Below are 25,583 nucleotides of genomic sequence, written 5' to 3'. Positions count from 1 at the left end.
TGTTTAATATTTCTACTTCTGAGCCTTTGCTTTTTTTATTTTGAAAGTCCTTTTCTGTGGAGAGAGAACCGCATGACAACAGCAGTAATTACCCAGATGAACCCTGGAGGATAACAGAAGAACAGCGCGAGTACTATGTCAATCAGTTCCGGTCCCTTCAACCTGACCCAAGTTCCTTCATTTCAGGTAACTAAGTCTGATGGATGAAGACATGGGTCCCAGATCATTGTCTCACACAGATAACAGTACATATCTTAAGAAATAGTTCACGCAAAATGAATATGACAACATTCTGTGATTTTGATTTGTTTTCCTCTGAGATTGAAGTTCTTATCAACTATATACCATGCAGAAAAATACTTGGCAATGACATTTAGAAAATTATGTTTCATTTTTAAAGGTTTAAAATGGGAATTTGGGGGAACCTGGTCTAGATCTGTGCCTTTTTAGCTGAAACAGTTCTTGAAATGGTAGACTATGGCAGGAAGATGACCTCTTTAATTGCTTATTCATATTAGAGCAAAGATGTAGTGTAACCTTCTAAAGATTTAGCATCACAAGTCTCTTTATATTATGTATGCTTTCCAAGTCCAAATTCATGCTTGTTTTCTTTGGCTCAAGTCTTTCTCCTCTGGATTTTCTGAGAGAAATTAAAATATGGGAGGAAAATTGGCCAGCAGTTTTATATCCACATGTCTGTTCTTCGGGTTGTCTTCAAAATATGTATTCCTATTGAGTTCTCATGTAAAATTCAAACTGAGACAAATTGATTTAATTCCTGTGTGCCTACATTTTCCTGGGCTGAAGACTAAACAGTAAATTGTAGAGTCTGGAAGAAAAATTCATAAAACTTTCTTTTTGTATTTCAATTTTGAAGAATAACAATATGCCCTCAATAATTGTAACCTGACATATTGAATGTGGACTAATTTTCTCTGGAGAAATATGGTGTGTAATTGAAATATACTTGTATAAATTCAGACATCATTTTCTAATTGGTGGTAATAGCTTTATTGAAAGCAGAATATTGTAGATACAACAAATTAATGTTGACAACAGGACTTAAAAAAAAAAGCAGAAACCCAGATTGACCATTTGCTAACCTTACCCACTGCTTAAATGAGTTTCCTTTTTTATTTTGTTTAAAAAGGATTTTATTTATTTGAGAGAGAGCACATGAGAGAGAACATGAGTGCGGGGAGGCAGAGGGAGAGGGAGAAGCAGGCTCCCTGCTCAGCTCCCAGGACCCTGGGATCATGACCAGAGCCAAAGGCAGGCACTTAACTGACTGGAGTCACTCAGGTGCCCCTTAAGTGAGTTTCTTCACAGTATATGCGTATAATTAGACAAATACAAATGGGTAGCTGTTAGGAGTGGCTTTATTTTAACTTTTTTATTTTACAGAATTTCTAGATACAATTAGAGTGCCTAGTATAATGAACCCCTGTGCACCTATTACACAGCACCTGTGATTTTATTTTTGTTTGTAACCTCTCTCAGCCCAGATGATTTTGAAGCAGTTAATCAGATATTTCATTGGAAAATATTTCAGGTTGTATCTTGATAAGAAAAACCTCTTTTAAAAACATAACCACAATTCATTGGCACACGTGAAAGCAATACAAAACATGTTTCCTTAATATCATCAATTCTTTGTTGTTGAGATTTCCCTGATTGTCTCACAAATGCCTATTAAAAACAGTTCAGTCTGCTTAAGGTCAAGAGGGGTTCATATATTTGCAATTAGGTGATATCTCTTTAAAAAACATCTTTTTTTGGAATATTAATATACCATAAAATACACCTCTGTAAAGTATACAGTTCAGTGGTTTTAGTGTATTTACAGAGTATATTTACAATCTGAATTTAGAACACTTTCAGTACCCTCTAACAAACTACCTATTATTAGCAATTATTCCCCATTTCTGCTCTTTCCGCCTCCCAGCCCTACATAATGACTAAACCACTTTTTCTCTCTAAAAGTTCACCTATTTTGGGCTTTTCTTACAAGTGAAATCATATAACATGTGGTCTTTTTTGTGTCTGACTTCTTTCACTTAGCATAATATTTTTAAAGTTTATCCAGGTTGTACTGTGCACTAGATGCTCATTGCTTTTTATGGCTGAATAATTTCCATTGTATGGATATGCTATGTTTTATTTATTCATCAGTTGATGGGCACTTGATTTGGGTTGTTTCTACTTTTTGGCTATTAAGAATAATGCTGCTATGAACATTTGTGAGCACATTTTTGTATGGATGTATGTTTTTATTTCTCTTAAATATATACCTAGGAGAGGAATCCCTGAATCATACGGTAACTCTGTTCAGTCATTTGAAACAGACTGTTTTTGCACGGTGGCTGCATTATTTTTCATTGCTACCAACAACATATGAGGGTTCCAGTTACTCCACATCCTTGCCAACGCTTATTATCTGTCTTTTGCTTATAGCTGTCCTAGTGATGCCAGATGGGCCAGGGTCCCGAGAGGAAGGGCCTCAGGCCCTTTGCTTTGAGCGTTCTTGGCTTTGTGTGAGAAAGAATTCAAGAGCCAGCTGTTTAAAGAAAGGGACAAAAATTTAGTATGTATAGCAGTGAGAAAGGAGCTACTTCACAGACAAAATAGTGGTCTTCTCCCAGGTGAGGAAGAGGACCCTCCTTAGCCTCTAAGAAAGGGTTTTATAAGTCTTAAAAATTAGCTAACCTTAGGGAGAGGCTTACTCCTTAACTTTGAGTTTATCGTTTACATTGGGTGGGTAGTTTTTCCATTGTTTTAGGATTGTGAAATTACCCACAGGGAGCAATTTTAAGAATGTCTGGCCTTTGTGGCTTTTACTGCCAGAGGGAGTGGGGTCTTGTGGTCTTCAGTGAGTCGGGTCTTGTGACTCTTTCTATTACCTACTGACTTTTAGGTTAAGGGTCAGTCTAAAACCGGAATGGTTTTACTTTGGTCACCTTGTCTCCTGAGTCTCCCTTCCTTCTTACTTCACTAGTGAGTGTGAAGTAGTATCTCTTTGTGGTTATGATTAGCATTTTCCAGATGAAAAATGAAATTCAACATCTTTTCATGTTCTTATTGACCATTTGTATATCTTCTTTGGAGAAATGTCTATTCAGATCTTTTGCTATTTTAAATAAATACCGAATGGTAAGAGTTCCTTATATACAGGCATACCTTGGAGATATTGAAGGTTTGGTTCAGATGACTGCAATAAAGTGGATATTGCAATAAAGCAAGTCAAATGAATTTTTTGATTTCCCAGTATATGTATGTTATATTTACACTATCCTGTATCTGTTAAGCGTGCAATAGTATATCTTAAAATGCTGTACATATTTTAATTAAAATAATTTATTACTAAAATATACTAATTTTCATGTGAGCTTTCAGTAAGTTGTAATCACTGATCATAGATTACCATAACAAATACAATAAAAATGAAAAAGTTTGAAATATTGCAAGAATTATCAAAATGTGATACAGAGACACAAAGTGAGCAAATGCTTTTGGAAAAATGTTACCAATAAACTTGCTCAACACAGAGATGCCACAAACCTTCAATTTGTAAAAAATGCAATATTTGCCAACTGCAGTAAAGTGAAGTATAATAAAACGAGGTATGCCTGTATTCTAGATACATGTCCCTTAGCACATACTTGATTTGGAAATATTTTTTCCCAATTGGTGGCTTGTTTTTTTATTTTCCTAACGGTGTCTTTGGAGTACATAAGTTTTTAGTTTTGATTGTGCTTTTTGGTGCTATAAGAGATCCTTGCCGAATCCAAGGTCATGAAAATTTGTGTCAGTATTTTCCTCTAAGAAGGTATCTATAATACAGTTTTATCTCTTATATTTAGGTCTTTGATCCATTTTGAGTTAATTTTTGTGTATGATATCAGTAGGTGTTCAAATTCTTTCGCACGTGAATATCCAGTTGTCCCAGCACCACTGATCTTGGGGTTGTGAGTTGGAGTCCCACGTTTGGGGTAGAGTTTATTTTAAAAAAGGGGGGGCAATTTCATCTATTTCTGTGAACTGACACAACTCTACCCATTTTTATTTATTTACATTTATTATTTTTTAAATTAATTTTTTAAAAAGAGTTTATTTATTCATGAGAGAGAGAGAGAGAGAGAGAGGGGCAGAGGGAGAAGCAGGCTTCGTGCAGGGAGCCTGACGTGGGACTCCATCCGGGGTCTCCAGGATCACACCCCGGGGTGAAGGCGGCGCTAAACCGCCGGGCCACCGGGGCTGCCCTTTTTTTATTTTATTTTTAAAATATTTTATTTATTTATTTATGAGAGACACACACACACACACAGAGAGAGAGAGAGAGAGGCACAGACACAGGCAGAAGCAGGCTCGATGCAGGGAGCCAGACATGGGATTCGATCCTGGGTCTCCAGGATCACACCCTGGGCTGAGGGCGGTGCTAAACTGCTGAGCCACCTGGGCTCCCCTTCTACCCATTTTTATATTGTGTTACCAGTCTTTATTTTTAAAAGATCTATATCTATTCAATGTGTTAACATTTATCACTAATATATCAATGCTTATGTATAGCTGTTTTTTATTGGGCTGAGAGACTCCTTGTAATAAAAAGTCTGAATCCACATTTTGATGTTTGATTGCTGACAGCTTTTTAAAGCCTCACCTTTCCCTCATTTGCCACATGTGAAGCTTCCCAGCAGGTCTGAAAAGCTGAAGAGAGCAAGGAAAGGAAGCTGGCTTGGGATCTCTAGGTTGGCTGAGATTAGAGCTGGGTTGAGGGTTCCAGCTCACTGGTTAAATGACTTGTCAGCACCAAAGGAGGGAGCACTTGGGCTTTCTCATCAGCTTCCTTCTCTGGAAGGCGGCAGCCAGGGCAGGACTGAACTTGTTAGTTGTTGGCTTCCGGATGGGCCCTACCTAATCTCCTATGGACACCATGGCAAAACAATCTCTCTACTGTCTGAAGGCCAGGCCGAGTCTCTGGCTTGGGTTTGGGCATAGTGTGATTTGAAGAAAGGATATCAAGGGGGAAAAGAATGAGTTGAGGGGAGAATGTCTTTATATCTATAAAATAGCTGGTAAATAGGTTTTTAAGACATTTCTTATAAATGTTTGACAAGGTGTCTGCCCCGATGGCCAACAGTCCTATGACAGCAATATTTCCAGGATGCTTTTGGGGAGAAAGCTCATTGGTTAATAGGGCACTTTGCCTTTGATCCTTAATAATCTATCAAAGGAAAATACATCTGCTTTAGGGTCCACTATAATTCCTTGTCTTAAGGCCAGTTAGAAGACTTGCGATTGCCAAGGAAACACTTTTGACTTTATCAGTTTAGAGCTTGAGGCTTTTTTTTTAATTTTTATTTATTTATGATAGTCACACACACAGAGAGAGAGAGAGGCAGAGACACAGGCAGAGGGAGAAGCAGGCTCCATGCACCGGGAGCCCGACATGGGGCTCGATCCCGAGTCTCCAGGATCGCACCCTGGGCCAAAGGCAGGTGCTAAACCGCTGCGCCACCCAGGGATCCCAGAGCTTGAGGCTTTGATTTGACTGTTCTTTGTGTTAGAATTGAGGCCTTTGAAGTTTGAAACTGGTCTGAGAGCTGAAGCCATAAATATTTAAGTCTGAATAAGGATAAGTCTAACATTTTAAGTACAGTTGGGACTTAGAGCTATATAACGTGTAAAATGGAATGATTACCTAATTTCGATTGATATTGGTAAATTTGTGGTGAATAAAGAAAGTAGCAAGAGGTTCCTGGTAAGTTTCTCAAAGAGCCACCAAGAGATCTTAAATTTCACCAAACTCTTTACAAAGATATCTGTTTTGTCTCTGTGTGATAGGATTAATAGTATTAATTTTCTTGATTTTGCTCTGTTTTTCTACCATGACTATATTTTACTTTCTCACCCTCTCATTAAAAGTGCTTGCCAAGGGGCACCTGGGTGGCTCAGTCGGTTAAGTGTCTGCCTTTGGCTCAGGTCATGATCTCAGGGTCCTGAGAGCCTTGCATTGGGCCCCTTACTTAGCAGGGACCCTACTTCTCCCTCTCCCTCTGCCTGCTGCTTCCCCTGCTTGTGGTTTTTCTGTGTCAAATAAACAAAATCTTTAAAAAAGAGTGCTTGACAGATTTTTACTTTAATAATTTTGAAATTTGTCTTTTAGTAAACTTTTGCAGATTTTTGGAAAAATGAAGGAATTAATTTATATGATTCACATAAGTGTTATGTCATTACTTCTTTTGCCCTGTTGTAATTTATATATTCTTGTAAGAACTATTCATATGTTGATTTTAGCCATATGATTTATAGTTGCTTTGATGAATAAATGTTACGTTTGTTGTTATATGGTAGGGATTCTGAATGAAAAAATGGCAATTCACTTATATATATAAAAGCTGCTGTAGATAAGTAATTAATGATTTATTTAAACAATGGCTCTCTTGGCAGGTTCTGTAGCCAAGAATTTTTTCACCAAATCAAAGCTTTCCATTCCAGAACTCTCCTACATATGGTAAGTATAATTAATGCCATATAGTATCATATTGTCATTACATACCCATCCCTTAGACTTACATTTTGAAAGTCTTATCTTTTGAAATTAAAAAATATGTATTTATTTTAGAGAGCATGAATGGGGGAAGGGGCAGAGGGAGAGGGAAATATCTCAAGCAGGCTCTCTGCTGAGCACGGAGGCCCATGCAGGGCTTGATCCCACAATCCTGAGATCATGACCTGAGCTAAAATCAAGAGTTGGACACTTAACTGACTGAGTCACTCAGACATCCCTTGAAATTTTTTTTTTAACAGACTAAGAGAGTGACTAGAACTTAACATTTTCGTTGCTCTGAAGATTAAATAAGTTATTACATGAAAAGCACAGTGCTCAGTGTCTGGTGCATACTATGCACTGTAACTGTTAGCTGTTATTTAAAAATTAATTTCCCAATTATTATCCTCCTCTAGATCCCTTTCCTGTCTAAACAATTGTGGGGGCATATGAGCATTTCCATCTTGTGAATTTTATTTTCAGATATTTCTACTTGATATAATGCAGGTAACCAGAGAATCTTGAAAAGCTCTTTAAATATTTTATGAGGCCAGGTGAATAGAAGGTCCACAAATGTTTTGGAATTAAGTCAAATTTGACTATTTTAGCTGCCTCTGAGCTTCCTAAATTTGGCTGGTGTTTATGAGCTGGGCCTTAGTTGAAACTTGCAGCTGTGGTGCGTACTGCGTCTTGCTGTTGTGCCAGCTACAGCCCAGGCTCCAGAAGGGCTGTACCAGGATGGTCCAGGTGGCTGATATACAGTTATGAGAACACTTGGTGCCTCTGTAAACTCCTGACTGTGTGTGGGCTCTCCTCCCCAAGTCTTGGGTGGGAGACCACGCTGCTGTAAATATATAATTAAAATATTGGAATATTTATTTAAGACTTTTTTCATGAGGATTTACAAAAATTGTGGTATGATTTAACATTGCTTGTCATGTTTTGTGCATTTTATTGGAAAACTATTCCAGTAACACTTGTGCATGCCAGTGTATCTAGGATTCTGAGCTGGGTTTAGGTTCTTCAGCAATATATTCTAGGATAGTTTTTTTTTTTCTACAACAAGCTTTGTATTAGATTTTAAACCTAGGTAAAAAAAAGAAACTATTGAGAAGAATACACTCTGGGCAGAATTCCCAGTCTTAACATTATTGGCATGAGGCTTCCTATCTTTACGTTGAGACATATCCATGAAAGCTGAATGATACTCTCTTTCACCCAGCGTTTGAAACAGTTCCCTGACTCCTCACCCTGGGGAGCTAGTTGCTCCTATAGGGCTGGTGCATTTTAAATATTTGATGGGAAGAAATGTGAATGGTGACTGGGTGGCGGGCACTGAGGGGGGCACTTGACGGGATGAGCACGGGGTGTTACTCTGTATGTTGGCAAATTGAACACCAATAAAAAATAAATTTATTATTAAAAAAATAAATATTTGATGGGAGGAAATGTGAATGGTCCAAAGGAAAGTTAGGGAGCTTACCTTCTATATTTCTTCTTTGAAATAGTGATACCTTTCTAGCACAATTTTATGTCCTATGTCTTTATTTGTCCCAGCACAAGTATATTGTCTCTATACACCTAAGAGACTGCTTGAGCTTATGGTGTCTTAGTTACTTTGGCAAACAGGTTTCTTTTGTGCTGAGTAAATAGGTCTGTGCCTTTCAGTGGGAAACATTGACTGAAGCAAAGATAGGCCTTTTCAAGACTCTTCCTTTCTTCCTTTCTGTCTTATCTGGTTCCAGTCTTCCCAAGTTGCTAGTTTCAAGCAAATTTTTGATAGAACATTTATGTGACTTAAAAAGTTCAAGATTCTTCCTTAAAGCTGAAAAATGAAGTACTAATTTCTGAGCTTGGGTAACTGTATTATGCCTGGGACAAGTGTAAAAAGATTGAGGCCTGCCCTTCCTCTGACTATTGTGAGCACCATTTCTGGAGCTTTCCATACCACCCATTTACCGAATGACTGTCAACTAACTGGAATTCTGAGCCTTATTTTCCTTTTTGTGCTATAGTTTCTTGTCTTGTGTACTCAGTGTTATGAAACAGACCTGCCAGAGAACCTGAAGAATGTAAAGTTTTGTTTACAAAGTGCTACTGGTACTAGCACTGTTGATCAACATTTGTCCTCTAAGTGTCCCCCTGAGATTTCATAGGCATTTGGAGACTTTGCAGGGCCACCACCAGAGAGCCTGGGAGTTGTATTTGCATATTTTTTAAAAAAAATATTTATTTATTTATTTGAGGGATGAGGTGAGAGAGAGAGGGGCACATGCACAGGAGCAGGGTGGGAGAGGGGAGAGGGAGAGGAAGAGAGAGAATCTTTTTTTTTTTTTTTTTTTTTATTTATGATAGTCACACAGAGAGAGAGAGAGGCAGAGACACAGGCAGAGGGAGAAGCAGGCTCCATGCACTGGGAGCCTGACGTGGGATTCGATCCCGGGTCTCCAGGATCGCGCCCTGGGCCAAAGGCAGGCGCTAAACCACTGCGCCACCCAGGGATCCCTGGAAGAGAGAGAATCTTAAGCAGACTCCATGCTAAGCATGGAACCTGACATGGGTCCCTATCTCACGACCTTGAGATCACTACCTGAGCTGAAACCAAGAGTGGGATGCTTAATGGACTGTGCCACTCAGGTGCCCCCGTGTTTGCATATTTGAGGCTGAGTAACTTTTCCAAGCCCCATGTTAGGTGCTTGTGACATGTTATATTTAGGGAACTTAGTGATGCTGACTGCGATGGAGCCCTGACCCTGCCTGAATTCTGTGCTGCGTTTCATCTCATTGTGGCTCGGAAAAACGGCTACCCACTGCCTGAAGGCCTGCCTCCGACTCTGCAGCCAGAGTACCTGCAAGCAGGTAAGGCCTCATCAAAGTCCTAAACCTTTGACATTTTCCATCCAGGCCTTATAAGAACTTTTTGTGCACTGAGGTGGTATCCACGTACTTTGTGGAGTCCTTTGTATTTAAAGTATTTTAACTGATATTAGACTCACATCTTATAATATGAATAATAGGAGTGATGTGGGTAAGTATGAGTCATCTGTTATTTGCATTCTGTTGTTCTCTGGATGGATTTGAACCAGTCACTTACCCTTTCCTAGAAATTGTGGAGTAGGCAAGTACTGAACCTCCTAGCTGATATAGAATGAAGAGGAAGATCTCCTGTAGAGCCAGTGCTGACTTGGTGTCTTTAGTACATCCTAGTGTCCCCAGATGGCCTGGGGCAATGGAATAGAATGGAACTCTTATACCTAATGAGGAAGTTAAAATAATTACATGTCATGAAATGTGCTGTGATCTTAATGTACCCTTGATAAATTTTTACATCCTTATACATCTATGTAACTGTAATCAGATAACGATATAGAACATTCTGGCACACCACAAGGTTGGAATAGAACTCTTTGTCTTTCTCCTTGTAATAAAGCTTTTACCCCCAAACCCTTTCAATAAGAAAGAGTCATGGTATCTAACATTTGTATCAGTTCTTTTGGAAGACTGGAAATCTCTTGCCCTTTTCTTTTTTCTTCTTGCCCTTTTCATAGGCAGTGGGCACTGATACGATTTCTATTACTTAGAGAAGTATAGCTTCCATTGACAGCTAGTGCTGTCAACCTTCCTAACTTTTTAGGGAAGGTCTCTTAAAAGCATGAGAACTAGTCATGGATGATTATTGGCAAGAAGGAGCAATGTCTAAAGAAACTGAATAGTTGTTAACAGAGTACGAATTTTGTGGTTAGATCTGGAAAGGGCCCTAGTTTATCTTACCTTTTCCCCTAATAACAACATTAGATTCAAAGTGGCCAGTGACTTATCTAGGTCAGTCTTGGGGTCTCTGACTCTTAAATAAAAAGTCTATCATTTTCTGTATTTGGTAGTCAGCAGGCCAAAGCTCAACCAAAGGGAAGAGACCAAGTATGTGGCTGGGGCCAGTGGTAGGTAAACATGTTGGGGGAAGAGTGACCCATTCTGAGATCTTCCCCAAATGCCTCCATAGAAAGTATAAAGGGGCGGGGGGTGTTCAGAGAGTAGAGGCTCCTCCTTATTTCAGAGCTTAGACTTTGCTAATAGCAGCTGCTTTCTGGCTGCAGCAGGATGTAACTTCAGCCTGCTATACCCTTCCTTCCAGGCTGGGGGACCCTCATAGGTCCCCAGGCACCAGTTTGCAGTTGGGCAGCATGACAAAGTGCTCTATTTCCACTTTCATCTCTATCTCTCCATTTTTAAAAAAGATTTTATTTATTTATTCATGAGAGACACAGAGAGAGAGGCAAAGACACAGGCAGAGGGAGAAGCAGGCTCCATGCAGGGAGCCCGATGTGGGACTAGATCCCAGGACCCCAGGATCACTCCCTGGGCTGAAGGCAGGCACTAAACCTCTGAGCCACCCAGGCATCCCCTCTCCATCTTTTTTTCTCTTTTTTTCTCTCTGTTTCTCCTGGATTGAGGCAAAGAAGTGCTAACATTCTTGGGGCTTTCTTGACAAGGGCAGAGCTTTCATAACTAAGCCAGTATCGGATCATCCAGGAGCCCATTCTCCTGGAAGCAGGGCCACATGGGGGCTTTGTCTCTCTCTAATGGGGATGAACAGCTGACCAGAGGACCAAGGTCTGGTCCAGGGCTATTTAGTTATATTTAATATCATCACTGTTTGCTTTTGTGAGCCCTGGGGAGAGTCCTGGGTCAGCTTATCTCCCATGCCCACACTTAGTTTTCTGTTTTTCAGTCTTGATTAATGGTGTTACATTGTTCTGATGCCCTATGCCATGGAACCTATGCTGGATGTCATGACTCCTTGTTTGAGAAGTCACTTTGTAGGTATCCAGGTATTTCATGGATTGTTTGAAAAGCCACTGGTAAAATTTTTAAAAATCTGAAAGCCTTGTGTAAGAAGTGTGTAAACAGAAGACAAGTAGCCTCTTTTGATTCCTTTACTGCTACAAATGGCTGCTTTTGCCTTGATAATGCAGTAAGGGCGAGTCTGTAAAACAGAATGCCAGTTAAGAGGCATCTTTCTTTCCTTTGGAAGAAGTCCCTTGTTTGTTCCTGATCTTTTGTGGAGGCTGTTAGCATGTATTTATACCAAAACAACTGAAGAATCCATCATATACCCTTTATTTATTTTTTAAATATTCTATTTATTCATGAGAGACACAGAGAGAGAGAGAGAGAGAGAGAGAGAGAGAGAGAGAGGCAGAGACACAGGCAGAGGGAGAAGCAGGCTCCATGCAGTGAGCCCGACGTGGGACTCAATCCTGGGTCTCCAGGGTTATGCCCTGGGCTGAAGGCAGCACTAAACCGCTGAGCCACCCGGGCTGCCCTCATATACCCTTTAATTAAACAGAAACTGTACATCATTTCCAGAGCTTGTGGGATTAATCTTAAATAATAATTATATAGTTCTAATGAAAAATGAGAGATCTCATAAAACCCCATCAAACTCAGTGATGGCATATTTTAGGCAAACCCTGGAGGTTGAACAGTTAACTTTTTAATGCTTTATCACACATGTTTATTTTTTAATTTTTTAAAAGAAATTTTTATTTATTTATTCATGAGAGACACACAGAGAGAGAAGCAGAGACACAGGCAGAGGGAGAAGCAGGCTCCATGCAGGGAGCCTGACGCGGGACTGGATCCCAGGTCTCCAGGATCATGCCCTGGACTGAAGGTGGCGTTAAACCACTGAGCCACCCAGGCTGCCCACGCATGTTTATTTTTGTATATAGCTCAAGAAAATGGCTAGAATTAGAAACGACAAATACCCACAATTTGCTTCGACGTGGATGGAACTGGAGGGTATTATGCTGAGTGAAATAAGTCAATCGGAGAAGGACAAACATTATATGGTCTCATTCATTTGGGGAATATAAAAAATAGTGAAAGGGAATAAAGGGGAAAGGAGAAAAAATGAGTGGAAATATCAGAAAGGGAGACAGAACATGAAATACTCCTAACTCTGGGAAACGAACTAGGGGTGGGGCAAAGGGAGGTGGGCGGGGGGTGGGGGTGACTAGGTGACAGGCACTGAGGTGGGCACTTGATGGGATGAGCACTGGGTGTTATTCTATATGTTGGCAAATGGAACACCAATAAAAAATAAATTTATAAAAAAAGAAAAAGAAAATGGCCGGAACTGTCTAGGTTTTCTCTGTGACTTTTAGACTTTGCAAAATATGAGTGATTCTGTTCATTTTGGGGGTTCATTTTTATGGTATCCCACTTGATTTTTTTAAAAGCTTAGCTTCTTGTTGCAACTTTTTTTCTGATTTACATTCAGTCTTTAAAAAAAATCTAATCCAGTTTTCAATGAGATTGGTGGAGTATAAATTCGGTTGATATTATTATGCATTTACAATTATACAAGCTTGTTTTCAATAAAATAACAAAACAGATGGTCATATCTGATTTTCCCCCTAACAGTGAAAATAAGAGGATATAGTTGGGAGGAAAAGTTGGATTATTTGGTAGCTTAACCATGGGCCTTTGATATTTTCTTGCCTAGGTGACTGAGTAGATTCTGGTATAGATTTTTACTGTAGAATTTGTTAAAAATAATTTGTGAGCACTGTGTTATTCTCTGTGGTCAGAATGCTGTATAAAAGAGCATTCCTACCATCATGGAACTTGCTGGCAGTTAGAGGATGGATGTTAAATAAACTCATGTACTTGTAATTGGAGGTGGTGATAGGTGCCGTGGAGGAGAAGCACAACTGCAGCAAGTGTGTGCATGACCTTGGGGAAGGCCTTCTTAAGTATTTGAGCTGAGATATGAAGGATGAGCTAAGGGCTATGTAGGTGAAGAAGGAGGAAGAGTAGGCTCTGGGCAGAGAGGGCAGCAGGTATGCTGCAGAGGCCCTAGGAGGGGACTTGGAGTATGGGAGGCACGGAAAGTGCAGGCCACAGTAGCTAGAGTATTAGAGACTAGAGCTGGAGGGGCTGGGGATGAAGCTGAAGAGGAAGGTAGGGAACAAATCATGGGCCATGCCGTTGATGAGTTTTAAGCAGGGAAGTGCCACAGTCAGATTTGCTGTTGGAAATAATTATGCTGGTTGCTGATTGGAGAGCAGGTTTTGAGGAGCAAGGGTGCAAACTGGAAGACCAGGTAATGGCAGCAGTTCAGTCAGAACCACAGGAGGCTGGCTCTAGAGAGAGGACAGTGGAGTTGGAGAGATGGGGCCAGTCGAGAGAGAGATTTAGGAGTTAATGACAGCACTTGTCGGTTTGGAAAGTGTTAGCTTTCTGTGTAGCAAGGCTCTCTGCTTAAGTCATGTAATCCTAGTCAAATCACTGGTAAACTAAAAACAAATCTTATCTTGGTTCAACCTGCTTATGTGGTTGGATTGTGGAATGGTATTTGGAAAGGTGTTTTGCTGAGTTTTTACCAAGGAAACAAGACTACCTGGTATAGTTGGAAAAATCGCCAGGGCTCGCGGTTTGCCCTTCCTAGTATCAGGGAATTGAGACCGTGGGAAGCAGGCCACCAGAGAAAGTGCTTGTATTCAACTGCATGTGGTAGCTGCTAGTCAGAGACCAGTACTGTGCTGCATGGTGAAGTTGGCATTTCAAATTCTGGTGGGAGTGGGATGGTGAGAAACGGTTAAAAATAATGCCAATCCATTTTTAACATTTGATTAAAAAACTGTTTAAACATGGCATTGAAATTTTGATTTCTTAATAGCTGGTCTTGACAAATTTGTAGCTTTTAGTTGTCTGCCGTGATCTGCTTTTTCCTCCTTGGGGTGTTGACCAATTTTCTGGTTGTTGAGACATTTCTTAATTTGAGGTAAAGTAGTGAAACAGAACCTGCTTCTCAGAAATGGTGTGTTGGGTATTAGTTTACCAAGTAGCATAATCCACTCAGCTACCCAGCTAACATAACAGCCTCTGTCCCTGTTGTTAGAAGACACCCATAATGTGATTCCCTTGTTGTAAATCAGCAAGAACTTGTGCTCTTATTTTTGTTATTTCTGCTAACCAAAAGAAAAGAGTATTTTATAAAGTTTTCTTGGGTACCTTTCATGATAATATCTTGTCTGTTTCCAACAACAGTAGCTAAAATGAAGTATTTCCTTAGGTTAATGCTTATAGCGTTAAAACTATCACCAGTTACTGCCACTTAAAAATTATGCTAGTAGCATAATAGTAGTTCATGATAGCGAAGGTTATTACTATTGTATTACAACTTAAATGCTGATGGTTCAAGTCCCTGGTCTTCATTTACCAGCTGTAGGACCTTGTGTAAGTTGCTTAACTTCCCTGCTCCTCAGTTTCATCACATATAAAATGAGGATGATAAAATAGGTTGTATATGTAAAGAACTCAAGACATTACCTCCACGTGATTACTGTCATCAGCTATCAGTGCTAGCTGATTTTGTTGTTATATTTCATAAGCACAGAAAAGCTGATAGAAAACCATGCCTGCTGTGACTATGGTAATATTCTTATGTATTCTTTTTGTTTTTTCTTAGCCTTTCCTAAGCCCAAGCGGGAGTGCACGCTATTTGATTCTTATTCTGAGTCAATGCCTGCGAACCAGCAGCCCCGTGATTTGAATAGAATGGAGGTAAAAGATCTTCGTATATTAATGAATCATAAATGTGTGTGGAATTAAAATCCATTAGCCTGTGTTCTTTACAGGCTGGAAAATCCACTTTCATAACATTTTCTTTTCATGTTGAGTACTTATGTTGAGGCTCAGCCTTTCAAATCTAGACACCAGATATAGCTATAATTACTTTTTTTTTCCTTTTCTTCCTAGAACTAGATTTAGTGAAATAAGCATAGTAGTGTCTTGACCTTCTAGGGGTGAAATGTAGGTATAGACAAAAGAAGCCAGAAAAATGCTAGCCAAGTTGTTTATTTTAGCCAAGCTTTAATTTTAGAGTAAAAATAGTAAAGTATTTTTAGTAGCTGAGTAGGAACAAAGTCTAATGGACCAGAACAGTTTTAAGAGGAAGTTTGAGAACTATGTAAGAGGATCCCAAATCATGTTCAAAGCTGCCTTCTCCCTTAGGGCTTTTAGTGTTGGGACCAAATGAAGACTAATTTGGATTATCCCCCAGAGAAATCTGTAGAATTCCTTCAGTGTTGGGCCACTGATGTAAGGGCCTAGCCACATGCTTAGTGGTCCATAGGTATGCGTCAATAAATAGGAAAATAGGAGTCATTATGGTTATTGTTTTTTTTTAAATTTATTCATGACAGACACACACACACACACACAGCGGGGGGTGTGCAGAGACACAGGCAGAGGGAGAAGCAGGCCCCATGCAGGGAACCCGACGCGGGACTCGAAGTCTCCAGGATCACACCCCGGGCCAAAGGTGGTGCTAAACCACTGGGGACTGGGGCTGCCCATAATGGTTATTATTAATATCATTACAATCTTCATCATCATCATCACTGTTATGATTGCTGTTGCTGTGATGACAACTTATGATATTTGCTATTCCCATCCTAAAAAAAAGTCTGGAAATGTGTAATAAATGGAGGTTTATTCATAGGCTGCTGTTACAGTCCTCTGACCCTGCTTAAAACTGTTGCAAGATGATGGAAGTCAGAGGCAGGATACAGGGCCATTTCTTTAATTTCTTGCAAATGTATGTGATTATTTTTTTCCACAGTACTCTCAAGCATACAGTCTGTTGCAATGACCTCCTCTGTTCTTCTGTGATGGAATCAGCCTGCTTCTGCAGTGCTCCCTCTGATCACACCTCTCTTCACCTCTGTGCTACTCTTTCTTTGAGTCATAGCTTCTGTTATTTTCCTCAATAGATTTCTACTCATGGGAAATAAGTATACAGTAACATCAGGAGGAGTGATAGATGTGCATTTGAGGAGTTTTAGGTGTTTAATTTTTTTTGAAATATGAGTATGATGGAGAAGCAGATAAAATAATCAGCCACTTTTCATGGTCCTCTTTATACTCTGGGGCTGCTGGCAGTGTCTGGAGACTTATTCAGTTGCCCTGTTTTTGTTTGTTTCTTTGTTTGCTATGGGTCCCCCTACTTGTATAATGTTATGAGGTTGTTAGGTGATTAAAAAAATGTCATAAATTCCTATTCTTTCTAGATAAATGTTACATTTCAACTTGCCACGGTATCAGGTGGTCTTTGCCCTTCCAACAGAAACAAATGATGCTGTGTTTTACAGACATTAGTTACTGGCTTGTGCTGCTTTCCCCCATGTAGTCATCTATCATCTGTCTAAAAGGAAAGGAGCAAATACATAGTTGTAAATGGAGATACTTTTAAAAACGCACGCACACTCTGATGTCCTTGATGACATTATGAATATTCACCTTTATGGACGTGATGTGCAGCTAGTTTTATGTTAAATACTTTTGTATACTTTAAATTGGCTCTTTGGGGGGTGGTGGTGGGTGGTGGTTTAAAGTCTTTGCTTTTGCGCTGTCCAAACAAGAAAGCAAAACAATAACAACTCCTCATTCCCAACAAAATTGTTATATTCTAGGGTGGGGTACTTTTACATAATCATGTAATAATATACAGAATTCAAGGACAAAGTAATGAGGCTAATTGATGCTTTGGCCATTCAAGAAGTATAGGTCAAATTTTAGTAGCTAATGATTAAATATTTCATTTTTTTTCTATTTTATTCATTGTTCTTTCTACCAATCTTTTAATCTCTCATGAATGCACGCATAGGATTTAAGTAGATCTTGGTACTAGTCCTGTGAGGGATGATTCTGTATAGGTGTTTGTGCTCTGAATGAAGCTGTAGCTGATTTAGGTCATGAGAACTTTTTTTCAGCAGTACAGATCAGATCTCTAGACAGTAGAGCAGTAATCGTGTATTTGTTTCCTTCAAGAATTAAAGATTATAATTTCAGGTAAAGTCCTCTTTAGCAGTGCTTCTTACATTACTGGATGTCTTTCTTTTGTAAATTAGCTTTGCTAAAATGTAATTCACATATTATACTCCTCTAAAGTTTATGATCCAGTGGTTTTTAGTATATTAAGAGAGCTGTGCAACCATCAATATAGTCTTAATTTATTTTATTATTTATTTATTTAGTCATTCATTCATTCATGAGAGAGAGAGAGAGAGAGAGAGAGAGGGAGGCAGAGACACAGGCAGAGGGAGAAGCAGGCTCCATGCAGGGAGCCCGACGTGGGACTCCATCCCAGGTCTCCAGGATCAGGCCCTGGGCTGAAGGCGGCGCTAAACCGCTGAGCCACCTGGGCTGCCCAATATAGTCTTATTTTAGAACTTTTTTCATCACCCCAGAAAAGGGAAAGCCTGTGCTCATTAGCAGTCACTGACTGTACCCTCTCCCCTCCAACCTCTGGTGATCAGTAATCTATTTTCTGTTTCTGAATTTGCCTATTGTGAACATTAAATATAGAACCACACAATATATGTTTTTTTTTTTTTTTTTTTTGGTGATTGCCTTCTTTCATTAAGTTCATTGTTATAGCATATGTCAGTGCTTCATTCCGTTTTATTGCTGAGTAGGGTTCTGTTGTGTGGATCTGCCACATTTTGTTTGTATGTTCTTTAGTGGATGGACATTAGGCTTGTTCCCACTTTGGGGTTGTGAGGGAAAAATGCTGCTGTGAACATTCATGTATCAAGTTTTGTGTGGATTTAATGTTTCAGTTCTTTTGGCTGTTTACCTAGGAGTGGAATTGTGCATCATATTGTAATTTGTGTGTAACTTTTTGAGGTACTACCAAACTGTTTTTCCAAGCACCTGAAGCATCTTACATTTCTCTACCAGCAATGTAGGAGGGGTCCAATCATTCCACATCCTTGTTAACACGTGTTATTGTCTGTGTTTTTTATTTCAGCCATCCTAGTGGGAGTTAAGTGGTTGGTATCTTATTGTGGTTTTGATTTAAATTTCCTAGTGACTACTGATGTTGAGCACCTTTTCTTGTGATTATTTGCTATTTGTGTATCTTCTTTGGTGAAATGTCTATTCAAATCCTTTGTCCATTTATACATTGGGTTATTATTGAGTTATAAGTGTTGTTTACATATTCTGAATATAAGTCCCTTATTAGATACATAATTTGCAAGTATTTTTTTTCTTTGGTTTTTCTTTTTCCTTTCTTGATAGTGTTCTCTGGAACACGAATGTTTTTTTACTTTAATGAGGTCCAGTTTGTCTATTTTTTTCTTTTGTTGCTCGTCCTTTTGGTGTCATATCTAAGAAACCATTGCCTAACAGAAGATCATGAAGATTTACTCCTATGTGGTCTTCTAAGAATTGTATAGTTTTAGGTCTTACATTTAGGTCTGTGATCCAGTTTGAGTGAATTATTCTGTATGCCATGAAGAAGAGGTCCACCTTCATTCTTTTTTTTTTTATTTCAAAGATTTATTTATTTACTTTAGAGAGAGAAGAGAGAAAAAGAGAGAGAACAGGGGAGGAGGGTCAGAGGGAGAAGGAGAGGCTTAAGCAGATTCTGCACTGAGCATGGAGCCCAATGTAGAGCTCAATCTCACAACCTTGAGATCATAAGCCAAAACCAAGAGTTGGGTGCTTAACAGACTGTGCCACCCAGGTGCCCCAACCTTCATTCTTTTGTATATGGATATCCAGTTATCTCAGAATCATTTATTGAAAAGGCAATTTTCCCCCACTGAATTGTTTTACACCCTTGTTGAAAATCAGTTGACTGTAAATTTAAGGGTTTATTTATAGATTCTCAATTGTATTCCATTGATCTAGATGTCTGTCATAATGCTAGTACTACCCTGTCTTAATGAATATAACTTTGTGGTAAATTTTGAAAGGAAGTTTGAGTCCTTCAACTTTGGTCTTTTGTTTTTTTTCTTTTTAAAGAATCTTTTCATTATTCTGGCTTCCTTGCATTTCTTTATGAATTTTAGGACAAGCTGTTCAAATTCTGCAAAAAAGCAAAGAAGTATTGCACTGAATCTGTAGATGAATTTGGGGAGTATTCCATCTTAACAATATTGAATCTTCTTACCCATGAGCATGGGATGCCTTTCCATCTATTTTGGTTTAAAAATTTCTTTCAAAGGTGTTTTTTTTGGGGGGGGGAATGACTTTTTAATCTATATTTTCTACTCCTAAATAATTTTCTTGTATTAGGGATCTAGTTTATAGTTGACTGAGAGAAGCAAATGAAAGAAAGGCACTGTTAAGATACATTCTGTGTTCTATTGGAGATAGTAGACTTTGGGAAATTATATCTGGAAGCTTCATGGTAATGCCAAGAATGACCTGCTTGAGGATTGTTAAATCCTAGATCAGGTTACCACCAAGCAGTACTGAACTCCATTCTTCAAAAACAGTTGAAAAACAGAAGTATTGCTTATTTCAGTAGGGTTGTTCAGATTCTGAGAGGCAAACCAGTTAAACCAAATAGCTACAGGATTTAACCCACTTCCTTTAAGGTTTATTTAATTTTCTGAATATGTTTAAAATTTAAAAAATGTCAAAGGGCATATAGTGACAGGTCCTCCTCCCATCCTTTTCCCCATCTACCCAGTCTCCCTTTAATGTTTATGTATCTTTCTAGAATTTGTTTATATATATAGTAATTATTAATATATATTATTCTTTTATCAAAGGTCTTAGAATGCATATTAATTGAAACTTTAAAAAAAGATTTTATTTATTTATTCATGAGAAACAGAGAGAGAGGCAGAGATACAGGCAGAGGGAGAAGCAGGCTCCATGTAGGGAGCCCGACATGGGACTCGAGTCCTACGTCTCCAGGATCACACCCCAGGTGGAAGGCGGCGCTAAACTGCTGAGCCACCCGGGCTGCCCTAATTGAGACTTTAAAAGAAATTTATAATAAGTAGATTTTAAACAGATCAATACGTGATTAATTTGGGTATTCTTTCTTATTAGTATTAGTGAAGACTTTCCCCTGATTGAGTTAGGAGAAAATTTTGTTCTGTTCATTTTTCTTATTCCTTGACAAGGAGGCTGTTTGAATCAGGGTTGAGCACTCCCTGCATAACACATTTTGGCAAGCATTAGGGGCCACTTGTCAGAACCTCTCTCTGCTTGTGAAAAAGTACATAAAGTGCAGGTTTGTTTTTGACAGAATGGGCAAATGTTACACAATTCTCCAGCTGAATCCCACACTGGATTCATATTTAATGTGCAGTCTTATACATATATCTAAATCTGAATTGTCATTTTTTTCTCTGTATGTGTAAATTTTCTTTTTTTTAATTTAAAAAATTTTAAAGTAATCTCTATACCCAATGTGAGACTCAAATTCAGGATCCTGAGATCAAGAGTCACATACTCTATCGAGTGAGCTAGCCAGGTGCCCAACATGTACATTTTTTTTCTTTTTTTTTTTTAGATTTTATGTATTTATTCATCACACACACACACACACACACACACACACAGAGAGAGAGAGAGAGAGAGGCAGAGACACAGGCAGAGGGAGAAGCAGGCTCCATGCAGGGAGCCCAACGTGGGACCTGATCCCGGGTCTCCAGGATCACGCCCTGGGCTGAAGGCGGCGCTAAATCTCTTGAGCCACCCGGGCTGCCTTGTACATTTTCAACACAAATTAACTTATACCTCACTGGGAGTCTAAAAAAATAAAGTAGTATTAAATGTCAGGGTTTACTGAAGACAGAAATATTGGCAAGCTATGTTGCTTTTAAAGCATTTTCATCATATGTATGTGCAACTTAATTTCCATTTCAACCTGTATAATTTATTTACTTTTTTCCTTCAAGAAGCTATCTATTAAAGACACAGCTGACTTTCCTGTCCCAACCCAAGATGTGACTAGTGATGACAAACAAGGTATGAAAAGAATGAGTTTTCTTCCTTTAGGAACATTCTACCTGTGTTTCTTCATCTACTTCTCTTGGAATGGCTGGCTTCTGGAGCATATGAGGACAGTAGTCACCATGTGAAGACATTTGGATGGTTTAAGTAGTTCAAATTGTTTTCAGAAAACTGTAGTTTCTTAAGTGGTAACGGGAGTTTCCAAAGCCCCCCAACTCATTGGCCCCTTACTCACTGCTGACCCTCAAACTATACTTTACATTGAAATTGAGTTGCACTAATTAGAAAATGACTGGAAGCTGGAAGAATTGAGAGCTTAACATCTTGGGTTGGCAGATGTGAGCCCAGAACATCAGTATAAATGCGTATTTGTGCACTGGTCTAATCCTTGAGGAAGTTATCTTCTGTCCCTGGGATTTATCTTCTGACTTCGTGTCATGGAGCCAGCAACCATTTGTCTGTCTTACCTGGCGGGTGAGAAGCAGTATAGCACAGTTTTCCATGTCAGAGCTACCGTGAAGCACAGAGATGAGTTGGCCTGGGAATATTTAGAAGAACAGGAGGACATCTAACCCCTCCCCCCAGCACTACTCTGTATAATGCTTCATAATCTACCAGGTCCTTCCTCATTCATTGTCTTACTCAGTTTTCACAAAACTCAGTGGAAGCTAGTATGTTTTATCACCTAAAATACAGAGATGAGTAAACCGAAGTACAGGCAGTATGAATCATTAGTTTAATAATAAAAAGAGTGGAGATAAGAACAAACATTTTCTAAGTCTCCAGCCAGTATTCTTTCTATTATTCGATACTGATTTACTACCTGTGAATGACAGGCTTATCTGAAGGGACTAAAAATCAGTGAAACTATTGTAGGGGTTATTGTCGAGACCTGCCATCGTTGCAGCTTTGTATGGAAGTTAAACATGAAAAATAAGTTTCCTATTAGGAAATAATAATTGCTTGCTGTCTATTTAAATATTTGCTCAGGAGAGGTAGGCCGAACTAGACATTTTTTTGCAGCAGTGCATGCTCTGATCAGTGTCTTTACTAGTGGGTCTTAGCCTTGACTGCACATTGGAATAACTGGATGAGGTCTAAAAATACTGAAGGCTCCATCTCACTCCTAGAGAGATTCTGATGTCATTGGTCTGGGTGCCAGGAATGAAATGGGGAAATTTCTGATACTTTCTCGTAATATTCCTTGTAGCCACTAAAGGTGCTCTCTGTTGAAAGTTGGAAATACTGCTTTGTTCTTTGTGGGATGAGAACCTGTTTCCATACTTTAAGGGGATCTTTATTGTTTTACAGAGTGCTATAGCAACCTGCAAATGGTTCATAACACCATTTCCATAAGTGATGACTAGGGATTCTTTGTTTTAATAAACTGTGCCTCAGACATAAAATTTACAGTTTTTTTCTTTTCTCCGTTCTTTCTTGTGTTCTTTAAGAACAAAACAAAACACGTCTAGCTTTGAAAAGTACTGCAGATGAAGCCTTACCAAAGGATATGTCCGAGGATCCAGGTAGGAGAAAACCATTATACTATATTTTTATGTAATTATTTATTAGTTTAAAAAAACCAGTAGTTTCCGTGAGTAGAAAATTAGTAGTAATGTAGATTTCTCTCTAAATATTTGCCTGTGTTTTATTCTAAGAAAACCTTTTGGTTGCTTTTTACTCCTTCCCTCTTTTCAGGTATGAGAAGAGGGTGGTTTTTTTTTTTTTAAGTTCTGAGTTTAGGTTTCACTGATAGGATCACTCAGTTTGAAGTTAGAGTCTCACTGTTACTTTTACTATAAAATTGGGAAGGTTTGGAGTTGAGATTTCAGTAAACCATTGTGGTTTCTGTGTAGAGTAAGGAGCTGATGGAGTAGATCAACTGGAGGCCCACAGTTGAACTTTTCCATTTCCAAAGCAAAAATCTCAGATATTTTCATTAAACTTCACCACCACCAGGAAGGCAAGTAAGTGTGCTTATACATGGAGTGGATTCCAAGGAGAAAAAAAAAAAGTTGTGTTTGCCCATATTTTGGAGAGTTGGAACTATGTCTGTGAACTGTGGAGATGACCAGGCCTGTGTCCTCAGCTCACTTGAATGGGAACCATCACCGAACCAGGCTGAACCTAGTTAAAAACAAACTGGCTAGGGAGGGTGTTACTATTTGGAGCTCCAGGTATAAGGTTGTGAAAGAAGTTGCTGCATTCTCTCATTGTTATCTCTCATAATATTTATTAAGTAAATCATGTTTGTTTTGGTTAACTAGCTATCATCCCTGGCTTATTTGTTTAAAGTTGGAACAAAGGAATCAATGTAACATTGAGGCTTATGCTACTATAGTACAGTATTTCCCAAACACTAAGTTCTTTCAAGGTTTAAAAGAGAGGGGTGGGGGAAGAGAGAGCATGAATATGAATGAGAATATATGATTGAGTTCAGTGATGAGGTTTAAGAATCTGTGTTTTTCGGCAGCCCCCCAGGCGATTCTGATGTGTAGCCTATTTTGGGAACCTCTGCCTCTAGGAAATGATGTTAAGAAATAGAAAATTGAGATTGTAGATCAACCATGACTCCAAAAGTGATAAGAATTCTCAAGCCTGGTTTGGGCTTTTGAAAATGATTTGGGTTCCTTCATCATAGGGAGAAATGCTCAGTTTATGTAAGGGCAAATGGATTGCTGGCTTGTTAGAGAATTGGACTTTGGGCTTACCCTCTTACCCCGTTTCAGGACAAATGCCCAAGGTAGGTTTTTTCCATCTCTAATTTCTGGAGCTAAAGTGGATGCGCCTCAGTTTTTGTAAACTTCATGTTAACAGTATTAATAAAAGATAGTGGAATTTGGAGAGTTAGATTGGTGCTTTTCCAACAGCCTTTGAGGTTAATAACTTCCTGTTTTTTCCATGAACATTATGTGTTCTCTGGAGCATGAACTTTAGACGTCATTTTTAAGATTCCTTCATTGAATAGGGCATGGTGTCACCAGACAAATGCTATCAGCGTGTGCCACAGTGCATGAAGTACATCTGATTTGTTTCACATTCTGCCTGGGAACACGCTATGTGGTTTCTGATTCATTTTTACCATTGCAGCACCTTTCTGGAGTGGATATGAGGGAATCCCTCATCTGAAAACATATTTAATACCCTCTTTCCTGGGGGCATGTTTGGATTTCTAGTGTGAGACACTATAGTTTCAAGGTGGTGGTTTTTAATTCTGAATGTCTGTCCATGCCATACAGACATTTCACCTCAGTTGAATTGCTGCCTTTTTGAGAATTATACTTTAGGCTTGCTTTTTTATCCTATTTCAGTTTGCTGCAAAGATGACATGCCTGGGGTGTTCTAGGAAGTTGTCATTCTTCTTCCCTCTTCCCAGCTAAATGAAAAGCTGCGATCTACCCGCTGGCTTCTGCCTGGATTCCAATACATCATGCCCTGGCCATTTTTGCAGTTATTCACATGTCCCAAATGCTGAGTCTGAATTTCAGGGACTTGGAGGCTGATGGAAGACTTAATTGGAATAGTGTTCTCTAGCTTTTTGTGATCTGAAACCTGTGGGGACTTACCAAGATCTGCCTCAGATATATTTTCTCAGGTGGCAGAAGTATCCCCCTGTCCTGCTCTTCCACAATGGATGATAATAATGATGATAATAATGATAATAGTAATGGTGAAGAGGATGATATTGTGGTGGGACCATTATCAGGGAATGGAGAGATTTCCTTGTCACATATTTTTAAATATGCTTTTACCCTTTTAATTGCTGAAAGTGGATATATTAGTGGAGTCTAATACATTCCTTAGCTAACGTCATATTTCAGCCTAATTCAACAAGGCACACTGCACAATGGTAATCTTTTTCTTGATGTCTGTAGGTCATGCTGAGACCTCTTTGACCTCACACTGTAGTCTTCAAACACCATTGGTGACTCTAGCAGCTGCCCCACTGCCAGCTGTCACCCCATTGTCTTAAGTTACCTGCTCCCACTTGCACTTCCTTTGCTGTCTAAGCTTGAAGAATTAGGAGCATTCTACAACCGTAATATTTTGCAATTCTAAAATACATTTAGTTTTCAAAGTACCTTTACCTTCTCTCTCCTTTGAGAAAAGGGCCACATTTTTGTTATCTTCATTCTGTAGACTAGGAAACTAAGGCTCAGAAACATAATAGCTAGGGTTGTGGCCAGGAGGGACACATAGACCCCAGGATTCCTGTCCAGGTCTTCACTGCTTATCCATACCCCACACCCCATCTGTCTGTCTA

At 39.1% G+C, this 25,583-nt stretch overlaps 1 protein-coding gene and 1 long non-coding RNA gene across 15 annotated transcripts in view; one reads left to right on the top strand and one right to left on the bottom strand.

The window, feature by feature from the left end:
* REPS2 (RALBP1 associated Eps domain containing 2) overlaps positions 1–25,583 on the top strand; it is a 231,736-nt gene that overhangs the window by 109,414 nt on the left and 96,739 nt on the right. For 12 of the 13 annotated variants that reach the window (XR_013375073.1, XM_077889682.1, XM_077889680.1 and 9 more), the window contains 6 exons: positions 48–186; positions 6,448–6,511; positions 9,264–9,406; positions 15,024–15,118; positions 21,265–21,334; positions 22,771–22,845. Coding sequence is in view for 12 of the 13 variants with exons in the window: in XM_077889682.1 (XP_077745808.1) it covers positions 48–186; positions 6,448–6,511; positions 9,264–9,406; positions 15,024–15,118; positions 21,265–21,334; positions 22,771–22,845 (586 nt within the window). In the remaining variant the exon portion in view is untranslated. The remainder of the gene's footprint in view (positions 1–47; positions 187–6,447; positions 6,512–9,263; positions 9,407–15,023; positions 15,119–21,264; positions 21,335–22,770; positions 22,846–25,583) is intronic. The other variant, XM_077889681.1, reaches the window with a different exon arrangement.
* The window catches only part of LOC144308741 (uncharacterized), a 49,205-nt gene continuing 25,909 nt past the window's right edge, over positions 2,288–25,583 (bottom strand). Inside the window, exons 4-5 of one of the 2 annotated variants that reach the window (XR_013375075.1) lie at positions 9,642–9,801; positions 2,288–2,557 (exon numbers count right to left, since the gene is read on the bottom strand). This is a non-coding gene — a long non-coding RNA (uncharacterized LOC144308741). Of the gene's footprint in view, positions 2,558–9,641; positions 9,802–20,970; positions 21,787–25,583 lie in introns of those variants that run through there. The other variant, XR_013375078.1, reaches the window with a different exon arrangement.

This window comes from Canis aureus, chromosome X (assembly GCF_053574225.1).
Source record: "Canis aureus isolate CA01 chromosome X, VMU_Caureus_v.1.0, whole genome shotgun sequence".
Classification (NCBI taxonomy): Eukaryota; Metazoa; Chordata; class Mammalia; order Carnivora; family Canidae; genus Canis; species Canis aureus.
This window is presented reverse-complemented; position numbering and strand designations above follow the sequence as displayed.